This window comes from Lucilia cuprina, chromosome 5, assembly GCF_022045245.1.
Source record: "Lucilia cuprina isolate Lc7/37 chromosome 5, ASM2204524v1, whole genome shotgun sequence".
Classification (NCBI taxonomy): Eukaryota; Metazoa; Arthropoda; class Insecta; order Diptera; family Calliphoridae; genus Lucilia; species Lucilia cuprina.
Genome location: NC_060953.1, coordinates 60,631,023 through 60,648,127, shown reverse-complemented (window position 1 = coordinate 60,648,127; position 17,105 = coordinate 60,631,023). Strand labels below are relative to the sequence as shown.

The 17,105-nt window shown below is 27.4% G+C and overlaps 3 protein-coding genes across 4 annotated transcripts; all 3 read right to left on the bottom strand.

Moving 5' to 3' along the window:
• Positions 1 to 1,289: 1,289 nt before the first annotated feature.
• LOC111690857 (serine hydrolase-like protein) lies at positions 1,290 to 2,994 on the bottom strand. Its single transcript, XM_023453433.2, has 2 exons — positions 2,806 to 2,994; positions 1,290 to 2,334 (listed from the first exon to the last, which is right to left on the bottom strand). The coding sequence occupies exons 1-2, from the start codon at positions 2,827 to 2,829 to the stop codon at positions 1,366 to 1,368; spliced, it is 993 nt and encodes a 330-aa protein (XP_023309201.2). The 5' UTR covers positions 2,830 to 2,994; the 3' UTR covers positions 1,290 to 1,365.
• A 1,949-nt stretch (positions 2,995 to 4,943) lies between these two features.
• LOC111690864 (probable serine hydrolase) lies at positions 4,944 to 7,143 on the bottom strand. The gene is made up of 2 exons (XM_023453440.2): positions 6,226 to 7,143; positions 4,944 to 6,072 (listed from the first exon to the last, which is right to left on the bottom strand). Exon 2 carries the CDS (start codon positions 6,063 to 6,065, stop codon positions 5,133 to 5,135), a length of 933 nt encoding a protein of 310 aa, XP_023309208.2. The 5' UTR covers positions 6,066 to 6,072; positions 6,226 to 7,143; the 3' UTR covers positions 4,944 to 5,132.
• A 135-nt stretch (positions 7,144 to 7,278) lies between these two features.
• LOC111690852 (probable serine hydrolase) lies at positions 7,279 to 10,661 on the bottom strand. Of its 2 annotated transcripts, none has more exons than XM_023453429.2 (2): positions 10,500 to 10,661; positions 7,279 to 8,966 (listed from the first exon to the last, which is right to left on the bottom strand). In XM_023453429.2, exons 1-2 carry the CDS (start codon positions 10,533 to 10,535, stop codon positions 7,977 to 7,979), a joined length of 1,026 nt encoding a protein of 341 aa, XP_023309197.2. In that variant the 5' UTR covers positions 10,536 to 10,661; the 3' UTR covers positions 7,279 to 7,976. The 2 variants fall into 2 exon arrangements, with proteins under 2 accessions (XP_023309197.2, XP_046808330.1); XM_046952374.1 differs by lacking the exon at positions 10,500 to 10,661 and adding an exon at positions 9,795 to 9,980.
• Between the last annotated feature and the right edge of the window lie 6,444 nt (positions 10,662 to 17,105).

The following is a 17,105-nucleotide window of genomic DNA, read 5'->3' as shown; positions in this document are numbered from 1 at the left end:
TGAGTTCTTCATTGAAGAACAAAGGGACGATGGTGGACCGTTCTCAAGTCTACCCAGTGGATGAAAAATACCACCGTGAGATAAGGCTGTCATATTTCTGTATAGGAATAGGACCAGTTGCTGGTCATATTTCTTTTTAGGAAATGGGCCAGTTGCAGTCTATTTTTCTAACCAGTTGTTGGCAATATTTCTGTCTAGGAATAGGGCCAGTTGCTAGCTATATTTCTGTGTTGGAATAGAGCCAATTGCTGGACATAGTTATGTCTAGCAAAAGGGATCAGTTACTAATCATATTTATGTCTAGAAAAAGAGCTACTTACTTAGATGATGATATATTTCATAAATACAATTACACTGAACCCACTGTGCAGTATAGTGATGTGTTAACATGCATTTGTATTATATAGTTCTGTTGTTTATAAAGTGTTTAATATATCCCTGAGCATTTGTTGAACGTGATAAAGGAAATGCTAACTAACTTTGACATTCCTTTTGCAACAGGATTAAATATTACCAAATATAAGTTGTTTGTGGTTTTAAAACAACCGAAAATTTGCAATGACATAATCAACGAATTAGAAAATTTTACAAATTAGAAAATTGTTTAGAAAAATGAAATGAAAATCGTAAGATAAAATAGTAAGCCTTATTCACTTTGGAAACACACTACATGTTGTTGATTTTTTTTTTTTTTTTTGAAAATTTGGCAAAAAGTAATTATAGGATTGTATGTCACAAATAATTTCAACAATATTACATTGCTATTACATTGCTTTATATAAAAATAGCGAAACTGCTGTAGCCACGTACACATGGTAAAATTATTCTATATGAATTACTGTATATGTATATAATTCAAAACAATGTTTACATCGTGTAATAGTTAGTGAAAGTACGTGTTGAGTAATAGTTGTAGAAAGTTAAATATATGAAAAGAAATTACATCTAAATTTAGGAAATAAATTTCAGGAATAGCTTATGGTGTTTTCAAGTTAAAAATTGCTGCCAGAAGAAATATTTATTTACTAACAAGCAGAAATTCATATAAGTTTTTAAATTTCTAATTAAAGTTTGAATATATGAGTTAAATAAATTGGTTTTAATTTTGCCTTTTATGTTTGTTTCTTATAACAGCATTATAGCAAAAGTCAGAAAAATTTAGTAATTTTATGAAAGTTTAGATATTTTGTTATAATTTTTCAAAAAATCTATAGAGATTTTATATGTAAATTTTAAATTTTATAACAAAACACGATATATAATAAAAAAAATTACAGAAACTCAAAACATATACTTTTTTTAGTTAATTTATTTAAATATTTATTTAAGTACATATACACATGCATATTTACATGAATTTAAAATTTACAATTTACTTTTCTTCTCCGGCTGATTAACACCCTTAACATTATCATCTACTGTCCAGGTATCCAGTATTAAAGGTCTATATCTCAAAATAAATGGATTAATTAAAGCTGCTACAGCCTCAGCATCATTTAAATGTAAATGATGGGTACCGTCATATCTATGATACTCAAAATGTGAGTTATTAGCTCTCAAAATATCAACTATTTCCTCATCAATGGCTGACATTAAACTCAACTTATCCGATCTAACAATCATATAGGCAATATTCTTAATACGTTTAGCCATTTCTATAGCTAAACCATGATCACCTGGTAACTCCACACATTGCTTAACGCGTCCGTCACGAGAAAAATAATATTTTGCCGGATACAATTGGGATTTCTCAATGCTTCTATTTAGCAGATATTTACAATTATCCTTCTCCACCGATTGCATAGAGCCTTTATGCAAGAGATCCTCCAATTGTTGATATGAATATGAAGGTGGTTCTTTTAGAGACATTTCCTCCATACGTTCATTTTCGATTAAAGATCTTTCTGTCATTATTTTAAATTTCTCTATTTGTCTGTTAACCTTGAAATATTTAGATTTTATTATATCTATCTGTATTAACATATCCATCATATGAGGATAAAGGGCGGCATAGAAAAAACTAACAATTGCACCCATAGAATGACCCATTAGCGAAACCTTACGCCATTTGTATTCCTTAACAATTCTAACTATAATCTGAACGTAATCAAGAACATGATAGGTCATGCCCACAGGATATTTTGAAGATCTACCATGACCGGGCAAATCAATGCATAAAATACCAATATGACGTGGCAGCAGAGGTATTAAACGATCCCATGTTCCGAGATTATCTTGCCAACCATGAATAGCAAGAATGGGTCGTACTTTTCGGTTACCATACCAACGTCCAACAATATGACCCCAAGGTACATCAATGGATATATCTTCGAACTGTAAATGAGAATTGTAGATCTTTATTAAAACTCAATGAGAAATTTAAAACTTATTTTCAATCTGTAAACAAAACTTTAACTGCCTTATTTGTAAAAATTTATCAAGGGATTATAAATCTTAATTTGTATAAACAATTGCTTTTGGCTCTAAATATTTTTTATGCGTTTTTTTATTTAACAATTTTGTTTATTTTTTTTACAAAATTTTTAATAAATAGACAACAATTCATTTTGCAATGTAAATATTTTAATTTTGGAAATTTTCTCTTTATTTTTGGAAATTTATTCAAAATTATATTTTAACCTAAAATACTCTCTTCTCTTAGTATATTAGACATATGTATATTAAATTAATTCAAGAGTACAAAGGTTAAGAAATACTAGTCATATTTAAATGAGATTTATTTAATAATTGTTAAATATTAATGTTTATATAAATTTTATTAATATTAGTAATATTTATACTTACTACTAATGGTTGTTTAGTTTCCATTATATACGTGTTATTATTAAATATGATTCTTTTAATTTATAAAATACATTTTTAAAGCAAACTTCCAAAAAATACTTATTTGTTTTCAAAATATTTATCTATTTTAAAGCGTCTAACATCAACCACTAACGCTGACTAATCAAAACACCCTAAAAGTAACAATATACAAAGGCAATGTAGCCAACTGTGTATTTTTAGTCATTACTTTTAATTTGAGCTAAAAAAATATATAAAGGGCTTCAGTACCTTACCAGCGTTGAAAAATGTTGATCTCAGTACAATATGTTGTCTTCAACCTTTTCGAAGTGGGTCACAAAAAATCTTAAATATAAATAAAATGTTTTGTTTAATTATATCTGGTTCGCGATAACACATTTACTGCATTATAAATGGTATAAAAATTCTAAAATTATTTAAAAAAAATTCTAAGACAAATCAGATTGAAAGCGAATAAAATATATATTAATGTCTTTCTCAAACCCACTAAAAATTATTTTCAGAGTCAAAAATATTCTAAAAAAAGGAATTAGTTTCCCATAATCAACTCAAAATAATTGAATTTTTGAAAAAACCTATAATGACTTACCTTACTTACACCATAACTTAATTTCTAATGACTACTATATAACTTTAATTATTTACATATAATGATATACATATGCATGTATTTATTTTGAGTTTTGCATATATTTTAACAGCCAACAAAACAACATATAACAAGAATTGCAGAATATAAGAACAACACTAACAACATGGTTGTGCGACCAAGCGGAGTTATTGTTTGTACGACTGATGAATAACAGCCATATTTTCGTACTTATTTAAGCAATTATTTGTAAGCAAGTGTGGTTATTATTTGCTTTAAAATAATTTCTCTGTTTTTTTTTTAGTTAAAATGCTAAAGAGCTTTTAAATTCATTACTTTTCTTCAAACTTAATTAGATTTAGTCTAACAACAACATTTTAACTTGTAAGTATATATTTGAACAATTATTTGTAAGTAAGGGTGATAGGTATTTGCTTTCAAAGTCATTACTATGTTAAATTATTGAGTAAAAATGCTACAAAGCTTTTAAACTTATTACTTTCCTTAGTCTAATATGCAATTCATATGTGTATAAAACAAAACAACATTTTAACTTTATATTTGTAAGTGCTTATTTAAGCAATTATTTGTAAGCAAGAGTGCTTCGTATTTGCTTTCAAAGGAATCACTATGTTAAATTAATAAGTTAAAATGCCTCAGAGAGGATATTTTTTAGTTGTTAGGTGTGCCTCAAGGCTTTTAGATTACAATTTCCATTTTCTGGTAAAGAAAAATAAAATAAAAAACATTTATAACAAAATATACTTAAAGGTAAGTATAGGATCAATATTTTGGATATTACAAATAAATACACAATTAAACAACTTTGTTACGACCTTTGTTTAGAACAAAGTTGCGTATATTGCATACAAATATTACAATTTTGAAAACAATCTCTTAATGCAACTTTATTTTGTAAAAATAATTTTTAAGTGAAGTAATTGTAATTTTTTTCAAATGTTTTAAAATGAACAAAGATCCGTTTATAGAACTTGCAAAAATATCAAAAAATTTTTATCTTTCGTACAACAAACTTAAAACTTCTAAAACCAATACTACACATTGTATCAGCATACACAACTATTCAAACTAAAATCACAATTAATAAATTCTGATTTCAGCGATTTTTTTAGTTTTTTCCGTTTACAACACTACTTAAAACACACGAGAGGCCTTGAAAAACTACAAACACAATTAGAGCAACAAACTACACTTTCGCCACAAAGCGTTAATAAAATAAATTATTTTTCTTAAAAAAAAAATTGTTCTTACAAAAATATATAGATATTAATAATTTTATTAATAATACTTCATGAACTTTTAGCTCATTGTTTAAATGTATACTACAACTAACAACAATCACTTCAAAGAAAACTAGTATTTTACTATCGCACATTTATACGATAACGCGTGACGCAATGATTGTGACTAAAGAATACACACAAGAGAAACCTACTAATAAACAAGAAAAAAAGAGAACATATTGATAAGAGCGTTATCAATTCAATGAAAAGTCTCTTAATATTAAGCATGTTTTTTTAATTGTTCAGTAAACGTTCGTTCAAAGGTTGTTGTGTGCTCTTTTATAAACAAAACACTTAAATATACACTAAGAAAAATATTATAATCCATATCAAAATTTAATATACATTTCAAAAATATTTATTTTTTTATTTATTTATTGCTTTATTTTATAAACAAAAAATATGATTATCATTTATAATTTACTTTGCATTCTTGTAGTTGTACCCGTTTCTGGCATAAATCTCAAAATAAATGGTACAATTTTAGCTGCCACTTCAGTGGGATTATTCAAATGCGCATGATGGGTACCTTCTGCTTCGTTAAACTCCATATTTAGATGGTTCCTGCGAACTAAATCTAACATGAAATTTTCTATATAATCAGATTTATTAAACTTAATCACCAAATGATTGACATTTTTCAAACGTTTAGTCATAATTTGAATTAATTCTAGAGTAGGATTGAATTCATGATAATATTTTATGCGACCATCACGTGAAAAATAATATTTTCCTGGATTCATTAGAGAAGCATTAATACTACGATTAAGTAAATATTTACAATTTTCTTTCTCAATTGATTTGTTAGAACCTAAATATAGTTTTTCTTTTAATTCTTCATAGGAATATGAAGGAGGTTCTTCGAAATTTAATCTTTCTAAACGTTCATTTTCAATTAAGAGTTTTTCTGTACCCATTATCAATTTTCTTATTCTGTAATCAGGACTTCTTATCGGTGTCATTATAATGTCTAACTGTATGAGCATATCAACTGTTTGAGGATATAGTGAGGTGTATATAAAACCTATAATACCTCCCAAAGAATGACCTAATATGGATACTTTCTTCCAATTATATTCTTTCATAATTAATAGAATTGTGTCCACATAGTCAATCATATGATATGTTATGCCATTCGGATATTTGGAGGATCTACCATGACCAGGAAAATCTACACACAATATTCCTATATGCTGGGGTAATAGGGGAATAAGTCTATCCCAGGTTCCTAAATTATCTTGCCAACCATGTAAAGCTAGTATGGGTCTTACACTGCGATTTCCATACCAACGTCCAGCTATATGGCCCCAGGGGACACTGATGAGTATATCTTCATTGCTTAACATTTTGAAACTGAAAGAATATTTAACATATATTTTTTTAAAATTTTAAATAAATTGAAATTATGGTAATTTTTTTCTGTGTACACTCTTTCTCTTGTAACTAAACCTAATACTATTTTGTTGTAATTTTCATTACAATTAATAGGAATTAAGTAATACTTACATTCAAAATCATACTCTGAGATTGTATTTTATTAATTCTGCAAACATGTATTTGTTTTTAAGTAATTTGTTAATTTTTTTTATAAAATTTTTAAAGTCTTGTCAACAGAAATCAATGAAAAGTATTAACTCGCTTATGAGTAGTGTGTTCTTTGAACTAAAACTAAAGAGGCTGCAAACTAAATATAAAATAATTTATTATTAAAACATATATTAGCTGAATGCATAATTATTCTCTTAAATATTTACATTTGTGTAATAAAATTGAATCAGAGAAATTAAACTTCTCTTTGAAATTGTACAGAAATGCAATTTAAAAAGTACTTTTATAATTATGATTATAATAGTTATTTAAGTTACTTTTTTGGTAGTATGCCTCCGTTAGGTGGAAAGTTAGTTGGTTAGTCGATGTTACTTCGAGTTACTTCGACGTCGAGTTACTTCGACGCCTATATCCCCATTGTGCCTGTTGTGCGCTCTTTTCTATTTCTAACTAACTAACTAAATTACTTATTAGACGAAGAACCTCCCATATGAATTAAATACTAAGATTCGTACATTCGGGAAGCTATTTCAGCTAGAATCCTCAAATTTTGCAAAAAGTATATAATCAATTTTTAGATTTTTTGTGATAATTATAATTGAGTTATGTAAATTCTCATTCTTGCCGCAAAATTGTTTCTATATAATTTTCTTTAATTTATAATTATACATAATTATCTTTGCTATAATAAATCTTTTTTTTGTCATATTGATAAAAATTCCCCACACAAACGCAATAAGATAGATTATTGGAAATTTTGTAACATTTATCTATTTATTACGGCTTCACTAACTTGTCAAGTTTATTGCTGTACAGTGCAGTAATGAGATAGTAATCAGTTTTGATTTTATATTTTGCAAAGATTCTGAATGATTTAATTGTTCCAAATATATTGAACATATGTTAACTACATGTGTTAACTACATGTGTTAACTAGCACTAGTTACGCCCAGAAGTTGATCTTTTGCCTTACGACAGTGAATTATAATTTTTTGGTTCAATAAATAATAATTAGCGTATAGATTAATTAATTTATTTAAATTGTTATAAGTTTAGGAGACTAGAAAGTATTACTAAATATTATAAAATTAAAATTAAATAAATTAACTTTTTAAGATAAAAAAAGAAAATAACAAACAATTTATGAAAATACATACTAACAATCTTACAGGAAACTTTTATATTACTTATTAACATAAAAATATTACTTTTAATTATTATTTAAGGCGAAACGCATCCAAAAATATTGTAGTTTAATAAATGTTAATGTTTTTAATTATAATATAAGTTATTACAATCAAAGATATTGATGGTTATAGCTGTTTACCATTTAAAATGTTCAGTCTAAATGAGCTATCAATTGACATTATAGCATGCATTATAAAGCTCTGCAGAATGCGCCAATTTGTTTAAAAATACCATATCCGCTATCATAAGCACTCGAAATTTTTTTTTTTAGCAAATTGTCGCAGTTTTTTATGTGTAATCGTAGTAGTGGATAATTATCACATACACGATTTTGACTTATGACCCTCATAATATGTATTTAAAATGCATAAAGGAGCTTTTTATTTTAATCACAAAGGAAAGATTTAACTTAAATTTAAAACTCTTTACAAACTGTTTCGCAATTAAAAATTGCTATCATCGCTCGACTCCTCATCGGTATCTATGGTGTCCAAAGCACAGTTTGTAAAGAACGGTAATAGTCATAATTTACTTTTTCGTTTTTTAGTTTTAATACTCCAACGTTCCATGGTTTCACTCATGACAACATCATTGAGAGACCAACTTTCTATTAAAGGTGGTCGATGTCTGTTAATAAATGGATTGATGACAGCCGCTACACCTTGTGGATTATTGAGGTGAACATGATGCGTACCCTCAACTTCATGCAGTTCAAAATGTGGGTTTTTACTCTTTAATATTTCGATCACTTCTGTACTTTGTTCATCTATATAATTGGACTGTGAACCTTTAATAACACAATAGGGTACATCGTGAATTCTACGGGCTAGTTCAGCAGCAAATGGCGGTGAGGTAGTGAACTCGAAATAGAATTTAACACGACCATCACGTGAGAAATAATATTTATCGGGATATTTAACAGATTTAGTTATATTACGTTCTAAAATATGTTGACAATTCTCTAATGCCACAGATCTGCCGGAACCCTCATACATAACTTGCAGCAATTGTTCTTGTGTATATGCTGGTGGCTCAATTTGTCCTGCCAATTGTAAGCGATCATCTTCCACTAAATATTTCTCTATATTATTACGTATGAACTCAATTTGTGTTGCAGGATCACGATAACGTGTTCGCACTACATCTATACTAATTAACATATCCAGACGATTGGGATATAAAGAGGCAAAAATAAATGATAACATTGAACTCATAGAATGTGCTAATATGGAAACTTTTTGCCATTCATATACTTCCATTATACGTAGAATAACACACACATAGTCGACAGCATGATAGACAATACCTCTGGGAAGTTTTGGAGATAAACCATGGCCGGGCAAGTCGATGCAAAGTATTCCCAAATGTTCGGGTAGTAATGGTATAAGAGTATTCCAAGTGCCCATATTATCTAGCCAACCATGTAGCGCCAAGATGGGTCTAACTTTACGATTGCCATACCAACGTCCCGCTACATGACCCCAGGGCATGGGTATGGTTAGGTCTATGAACTATAAAAAGAAATGAAGGGATTAATAATATTAGGAATTAATTAAAATGTGTAAAAGAATAAAGTATAAGAACTGAACTAGAACTGAACTAGAACTGAACTAGAACTGAACTAGAACTGAACTAGAACTGAACTAGAACTGAACTAGAACTGAACTAGAACTGAACTAGAACTGAACTAGAACTGAACTAGAACTGAACTAGAACTGAACTAGAACTGAACTAGAACTGAACTAGAACTGAACTAGAACTGAACTAGAACTGAACTAGAACTGAACTAGAACTGAACTAGAACTGAACTAGAACTGAACTAGAACTGAACTAGAACTGAACTAGAACTGAACTAGAACTGAACTAGAACTGAACTAGAACTGAACTAGAACTGAACTAGAACTGAACTAGAACTGAACTAGAACTGAACTAGAACTGAACTAGAACTGAACTAGAACTGAACTAGAACTGAACTAGAACTGAACTAGAACTGAACTAGAACTGAACTAGAACTGAACTAGAACTGAACTAGAACTGAACTAGAACTGAACTAGAACTGAACTAGAACTGAACTAGAACTGAACTAGAACTGAACTAGAACTGAACTAATAGAATTTAACTATAAATATAAATATATCAGGTATATTTGTTTAAAAAGCTTTTCGAGATTTAAAACAACTATATATGTATATGAATATAGCAACTTAATTAAACTCAATATGACATCGGATGGTTTGAGTTGAAGTTAGTTAGGCTCAAATTTGAACTTTATTTGTCAAATTATGTAGTATTTTTCTGAATTTACGAAAAATATAATAAATAATGTTTTCATAAATAACCTCTTTTGTTGAGCTGCAGTCACTATTTTTGTGCGTGCAAGTATTCTGAAGCAATATATAAATTAGGTCGAAGTCCAATATATTCACTTTTATAGAAAATTTTAAACAAAGTTAAAACAACAACAAACACACACACGACGATTACAATGTAGATGTATTTTTTACTGCAATTTTCATTCATTTTTAGTAAATAACTAAATAAATAAATTAAAATAATTTAAATTCACTTTTTCTTTTTAATTTACACAAAACAATATTGCTCAACTTATGTGTACTTTCCGGCCAAATAAAAATATTTTATCAATGTTTTATTGAATGAGGCGATTTAAACCATAATGTTATTGAAATTCTAAAGATATTAAATAGAAATCTTATCTTAGTCAACTAAAGTGTGACCGATACTAAAATTATAATTATAAATATTTGTATAGAAAATCCAATGTACATATTTACCAAGTTTCTAGATTATCAATAAATAATAAAGTATTTTTTTTCTTATTCATATGAAAATTACATTTCTTTATAATATTTATATATCCATGATTTTAAGTTTATTATATTGTTTAACACTTTCTTTATTTCTTATCTTTTTTGTCTAAGGTAAAGGTTTAAAGTCCAGTTTAAATTTTTGTTTCGCTGAAGTTGTTTTTAGTTTTACAATTTTTAAAAGTTATATTCTATAATTATGTCAATTATTTAAATTACCTCTCGTTTTATTTCTTTTATAGGATTTGCTGCCATTTTGTAGTTTATTGTTCTACGAAATTTATTTAATTTTTATTTAGTATTTCATTTCAACTCTATTCAATTAATTTTAATTTAGGTACGATCTGTTGACAAAGAATGTTGAGCACTTACTAAATGTTGAAGTAATTGTAGATCGTTTATTTATTTGTGTTTCTATTATGAGAGTACATTAGTTTAGTACAAGAGAGTAAAAGTAAATAGTGATCAGTGTTGACAAATTATAATAATTAATAAATTCAGAAGCGTCATAAATTTTTTAACTTTATATTTAAAACAGATTCAGTGGTCAAAGCGTTTGAATCTATATTATTTCTAGTTATACATTTTACATTTTCTAACCAAACAAACTTAAAAATGTTATTTTGATTTAGTTTTATTAAAACATTATCTAATCTGTAAATCAAGTTTGATAATAGTTTCTTTTTTAACTAATTCTATTGTATATTTGTTGATTGAATTAAGAGAATTATAGCTCTTTTACAATTTGTCCACATGTTCATTTAAGAGAACTTTGACGTAAAACTCAAGTTCAGCATTTTCTTATCAAGTGATAATATATTTAAAAAAGTCTGCAATAAATCGGAAGGAAAAAAAATTTTTTGTTTGGAAAAAATAAATATATTATGGGTTATTTTGAATATTGCATACACTTTATAAAAACAAGAAATTAAATTACCACATATTGAGACCACCAAGAACATTTATCTACTTTTAGTAATTAATAAATTGTTTCGATAAAAAAATAATAGGTTTATGCCAAATAAAACCAAACACTTTGCTATTATAAGCTTTTTATTTTCTGTATTTTTGTAAAATTTAATTGCATATTTTAAATTAAAATTTTCTAAAAATCCATTGAAAATTTAACATTTTAAAATATTTTATTTTTTATTTTTTGTTGTTATAAGTGATTAGCATCATAGTTTCAATTGCTTATTTCTAGCTCAGTTTATGTTCAGTGTTTATTAAGTTCTAGTTCAGTTCTAGTTCAGTTCTAGTTCAGTTCTAGTTCAGTTCTAGTTCAGTTCTAGTTCAGTTCTACTTCAGTTCTAGTTCAGTTCTAGTTCAGTTCTAGTTCAGTTCTAGTTCAGTTCTAGTTCAGTTCTAGTTCAGTTCTAGTTCAGTTCTAGTTCAGTTCTAGTTCAGTTCTAGTTCAGTTCTAGTTAGTTCTAGGTTAGTTCAGTTCATAGCCAAACCTAAAAAAGTACACTTTTATTGTAATTTTATAATGTAATAACAACTATTAGTAAAATACGTAAATTAGTGTCATGCTAATCTTACAAAAACTTCATAGATCATAATTTAAAATTTTTAGTCTCCACTGAATAATGTATCGTTAACATTTCGTTAAAAAAGAGGAAAACTGGGAAAATAAAGAATTTAGAGGAATTTCTATGGCAAACAATTTCAAATGCATAAAATTAATAAAACTGCCTTGAGAATTAAAACGACACTTCAAAAGCAATTTAATGACATTGTCATTCACACGAAAGGAATTCATGGCAACGCTTAAGGTGACACCACAAATAATAATAATAGTGGATGACGACGATGATGATGATGACGACGACGATAAGATGCTGATGAGAAAAAGACGAGCACTACTCTGCCGTAAAATAGAAAATGTGGTACATTCTTTCATGGATGGATAAAATCAAGATGTAAATAAAAGAGAGATGCTAAAAACATGGCACGAACTTTAGCACCTCAAGTATTTGTTATTCAATTTGTGCACTTTACCAAAGAAAACCATTATGATGAAAAAATGTAATATATTTTATATATTTTTTTCACTTTGATAAAATATTTACAAACTGCTTATCACCAGTATCAAAAGTGATAATGGTAAAATAAAGAAAAATGTAATTTTGTCTCCTTTTTTAAATTTCCATTTAACTATAATTTAAAAAGCATAAAAATCGTAACAAAAGCCAAGTAATTTCCTGTAGAAACTTTTATGTAAAATATAAAAATAAACATTTTGATAACCAATTTAATGTGACCCATTGATTTCACAATGTTTGGCACTTAAGGTAATATTTGAAGAAAAAAATGTTATATTTATATTTAAGTCTATTTGTATGTTGTAATCATTCTAAATAAAAATCATTCTGGTTATATTTTGGCTTTATATTATTAAGTCATTTCCTAATCACTAAAATGTTAGCGACACTCAATTTTCAGTCGGGCTTATGCATTATGCTTATTCGAAATATTGCCTCTTATCTTTTGAAATATTTTTTTTATCCGTATATAACAAATGTAATCATTTAGTAAAATATCATCGCATTCAGTTTATCTTAGATTCATGCTAAGTCTAATCTCATTTATTTTCTTAGATTTGGTTATTTACTACATTCCCTCCGTATAGACAACATACATGTCTTCTGCCATGACTAATATATCTCATACATTATCATTATTGTCATCATCAACGCCTGCATTGTCGTCATCAAAACAACCAATTTTCAAATTTTCAGTTGCTGCTTTTATAAGTTGCCCTTTTGTCAGAAAAGACACACACATACATACGGGCTTGCATACATTTAATCATAATAGTTACACAATTTAGTTTCTTTTAAGCATCCAAACAAATTCCCATTTTTTCTGGTTGGTGTTGTGTGGGAAAAAAAATATACATATAGTATGTTTACTTGCAAATTGCAACCATTCACACACATTACTTCCTCTGCCTGGTAAATGACATCACTTTTTGTTAATGACAAAAATGGATGTCATAGTGTAGTATAGTCTAGGTTGCACAATGGGACTGATTGAGATATTTAAACAATTCTATTAGGACATATATATGATCTCATCTGAATACCGTTTTATATAAGGTCTTACTTTGTGAAAATATTAAGATATGTAAGTAGTGACTCAAAGACCACGGTACTAGTTATCTACAAGACAGTTTCCTATTTTGGTTATGGACAATATCACTGCTGTAGAAATACAAATTGATATATTGATAAAAATCCATTGATAGTGGCATATTTTGAGTTACCACATAAGTATATTTGAATTGATAATATATCGGAAGTGTGGCTGAGTGATCTTGGTCGAAAAAATGTTGTAAAGGAGGAGTCTGATATTTGCTAGTAGCCACCGATTTCCACTACTGTCACGAAATGCCTAGCGGTACATGATTACACTTTTTTATTATTTATTTTCTCTATCCTACTGTGCAACTATACACAAACAATTTCAACTAAAAAATATATAAAATAAAAGAACGTTACGATTCCTATATAATTTTTTGTTCATTGTTGTTAAATTATGTTCAATTGTGGCATTTTGCCAAAAGCAACATTAACAGTTGCATTTTGTTTGCATGTTTTGTTCGCAAAAAGAACTACTAAGGAAGCTGGATGCCTCAAAAAATATCCAACAATATCAACAACAATCAACGGAATGTTTACAATTGTGAAGTATGAGTAAGTATGTTTTAAAGTGGATAATTTTTGGAGCATAGCCAATGTGTACTTTCTTTTTAGCTTCTCTGAAAAAAATACCAGAAAAACATTCAGGATAATGTTGGTTATAAATTAAAATATCTGTAGTTAAGAGTTTTGTTGTTGTTTTTAACATAAAAATAATCTTTGGCTAAGGGTGTCACATTTTCATTGGTTTTAGTTGTTCTTATTTATTTGTGCCGAAATTTGAAATTATATTAAATGTGTGTTTTAACGCAAATTAATTAATTAATTTTCTTTTTATGCAGCAGAATTAAATGCTAGCTATGCCATTTTTGGTCAAAAAGTGTTGGTTTTTATTTTCTATATGTAAGGTTTGATTGGTATTGAAAATGGATGTTATTATAAGCTCCATACTAGTAACCCTACGGAAAAAGCGATAAAATTCAACATAAACGAATATTCGACGAATTTTTATTTTGATCTGTTCATGATAGAATCTAGCCCCTCTCCGCTCCCAGAAAATAAATTTATCTCAAAAATTCGACTTTAACGAGATTTGTATAAAAAAAATCTTTCAATTAAAGTGCAGGGATGAAAATCGACAAAAATTTGTTTTATAAACCGATGAGTACGGTCCAAACTTAAGCCCTCATTAAAGGTCCTCTTCCAAATAATATTAATATTAATATCAATATGTGATAATAAAACTCAACATGAGCGATATATAAATTTAAAAATCACTTAAAGATTAAAGGTAGGTATATGGTTTTTGGAATATTTTAAATTAGCAAATGTGGTTATAATAACCATATTTATTAATATTATTATCTACCCACTTACTACCATTACTTGCAAAATATATATTTCCTATTAAATCTGGTTAATATTTCAGGTTTTAATTACCATCCTCACCTTTTTGTAATTTAATAAATAATAAAAATTAAATCCATACGATTATAATTGTCTCTTGTGAATTTTGTGCAATCATTAATGTAAATGCATAAGAGACTGAGTATAAATTATATTTTAAAATTATTGTTTATTCAGGTCATTTTATATCATATATGTATACTTATAAGCAGGGAAACCGAAAATGAGTTGATTTAAGCTGTATGAAGTATGAAGGAAAAAAATTATTAATCGTCCCTTTAGAATTATTTTTTGAGTTGTAAAACTATGCTCTGAAATTTCCACGTGCATGTACAAGGGGAAGATTTTTTTCACTTTTTGATCAAATTTTGTCATTGTGTAAAAAATTTGGCACCTTTTTGTGAAGAAATCGTAATGTTCATAGAAAAAGCATTCCCAAAAGATATCAAAAACACAAAAATTTCAAAAGTTATTGCAAGTTCCCCAAGCCATTAACGCGTCTCACCGCACATGAATTCGAAATGTGGCAAAAGCTTTACTTTTTTTGGATATATTCTAAAACACATGTTGTTAATTAAAATATATCTATAATTACTCGAATATTAGTTTTTGTCGTTATAAGATAATGCAAATTTGTTATCAGCTTTGGTCAAAAAAGATTGATTTTTTTAATGCCCGTTTCAAAACTAAAATTTTAGTTTTTTTTAAAAAGTAAATAAATTTCAAAATTTTTAGGAGATCTCATGGGAATTTATAGAACATAAACAAGGTTTTTAAACGGTAGAAAAATTAAATAAAAATTTTTTGCAGATTAGCTATAAATGCGATTTGAACTAGGCGGATTTCAGGAAAATCGCATTTTATTATAATTAAAATAGGACATTCTTAACCCATAAACTGTGGAGTTCAAATGTATTTGGGAATTCTCAGTGTACAATTAGAAATAATATTTATTGGTCGGTCATATTTACAAAAAATTACTGGAATTTATCGTATATCGTCCGATCTTTAAAATAGCGTGAAAAAATCTAAAACAACCCTTTGAGGTCCTTGGGAACAATTTAACACCAAAGTTCAAAAACTCGAAAAAATTCTATTTTTTTTTTTTGTAAAATAAAAAATTTTATATTAAGTATAAAAAAGTATAATTAAACACTTTTTGTCTGTAAAGTGTTTTTCAAAATATTAGATTAAAAATCGACAATAATTTTGAAAACCAAATTTGTCTTGTAAAAGTATTTTCCAAGTTCACTCCATAAACTCCATTTTAATTTGGTCTGAAAATTTCTTATCCATGACTCCATACGACGCGCCACATAAAACATGCATTTGCATATTTTGATTTCCCTGCTCATAAGTATATAGCATTATGTATATGTGTATGTACATATATGAAAGAAATATTCTTTATGCGGCCAACTAAAAGGCAGCACTGAGATTGTATAAAAATTACTTACTTATATTAATGAATATTTCTTTGTTTACTGTTACTTCATCTTTGGTAGAAATTAATGTTAAATTATGGACTTAAGAAGTATTTATGATTTAATTTCGAAAAATTACACTTATGTTAATGGAGGCAATTGCATAAATTTATTTATGTATTAATGTAAAAAGGGTTTTAATTATGCAGTCGCACAAGATTGTTTTAATGAAAAAATTATCCTTCAATTTTATGTAAGTTTCCGTGTACTTGGTTATACAACATTAATATAAGGTATTGACAATGCGGAAATTTTGCAGCATGCAAGAGTCAATATTTGTAATATATTACACAGATTTTTTAAAATGAAAATTTTACATACATGTAATTTCGATTTTAAATTTTCATAAATAATTTTTGTAAACAAGTGTAATCTAAAAAGCACCACTAAAAACACACATTTTTTTGTTTAAAAAAATATATATTTTTCCCACCTGTAGAGCTAAAAACTTATACACTTAAAATATTTTCTTAAAATTGAAAAAAATGTTTTAAATTTATATTCCTCTGACACATATTCCTATTTTAAAAGTATGTTTTTCTAAAAAAATCTCTTTACTACATCATTAAATTTACCACAGTAATAAACAGTATATAGTAAATATTGATTTTTATTAACAGACCAGCACCACACAAAGTATTTGTAAAACTTTTACTACAGTTTTGCTTACATTCAATCATTGCAAACACACAAATTGCTAACAAATTTGCTGCTGCTATTGTTCTGATTTTTTCATATTTTACTTTTTCTATTCCTTTTCATTTTTTTGCTTTATTAGAAGCAACACATAA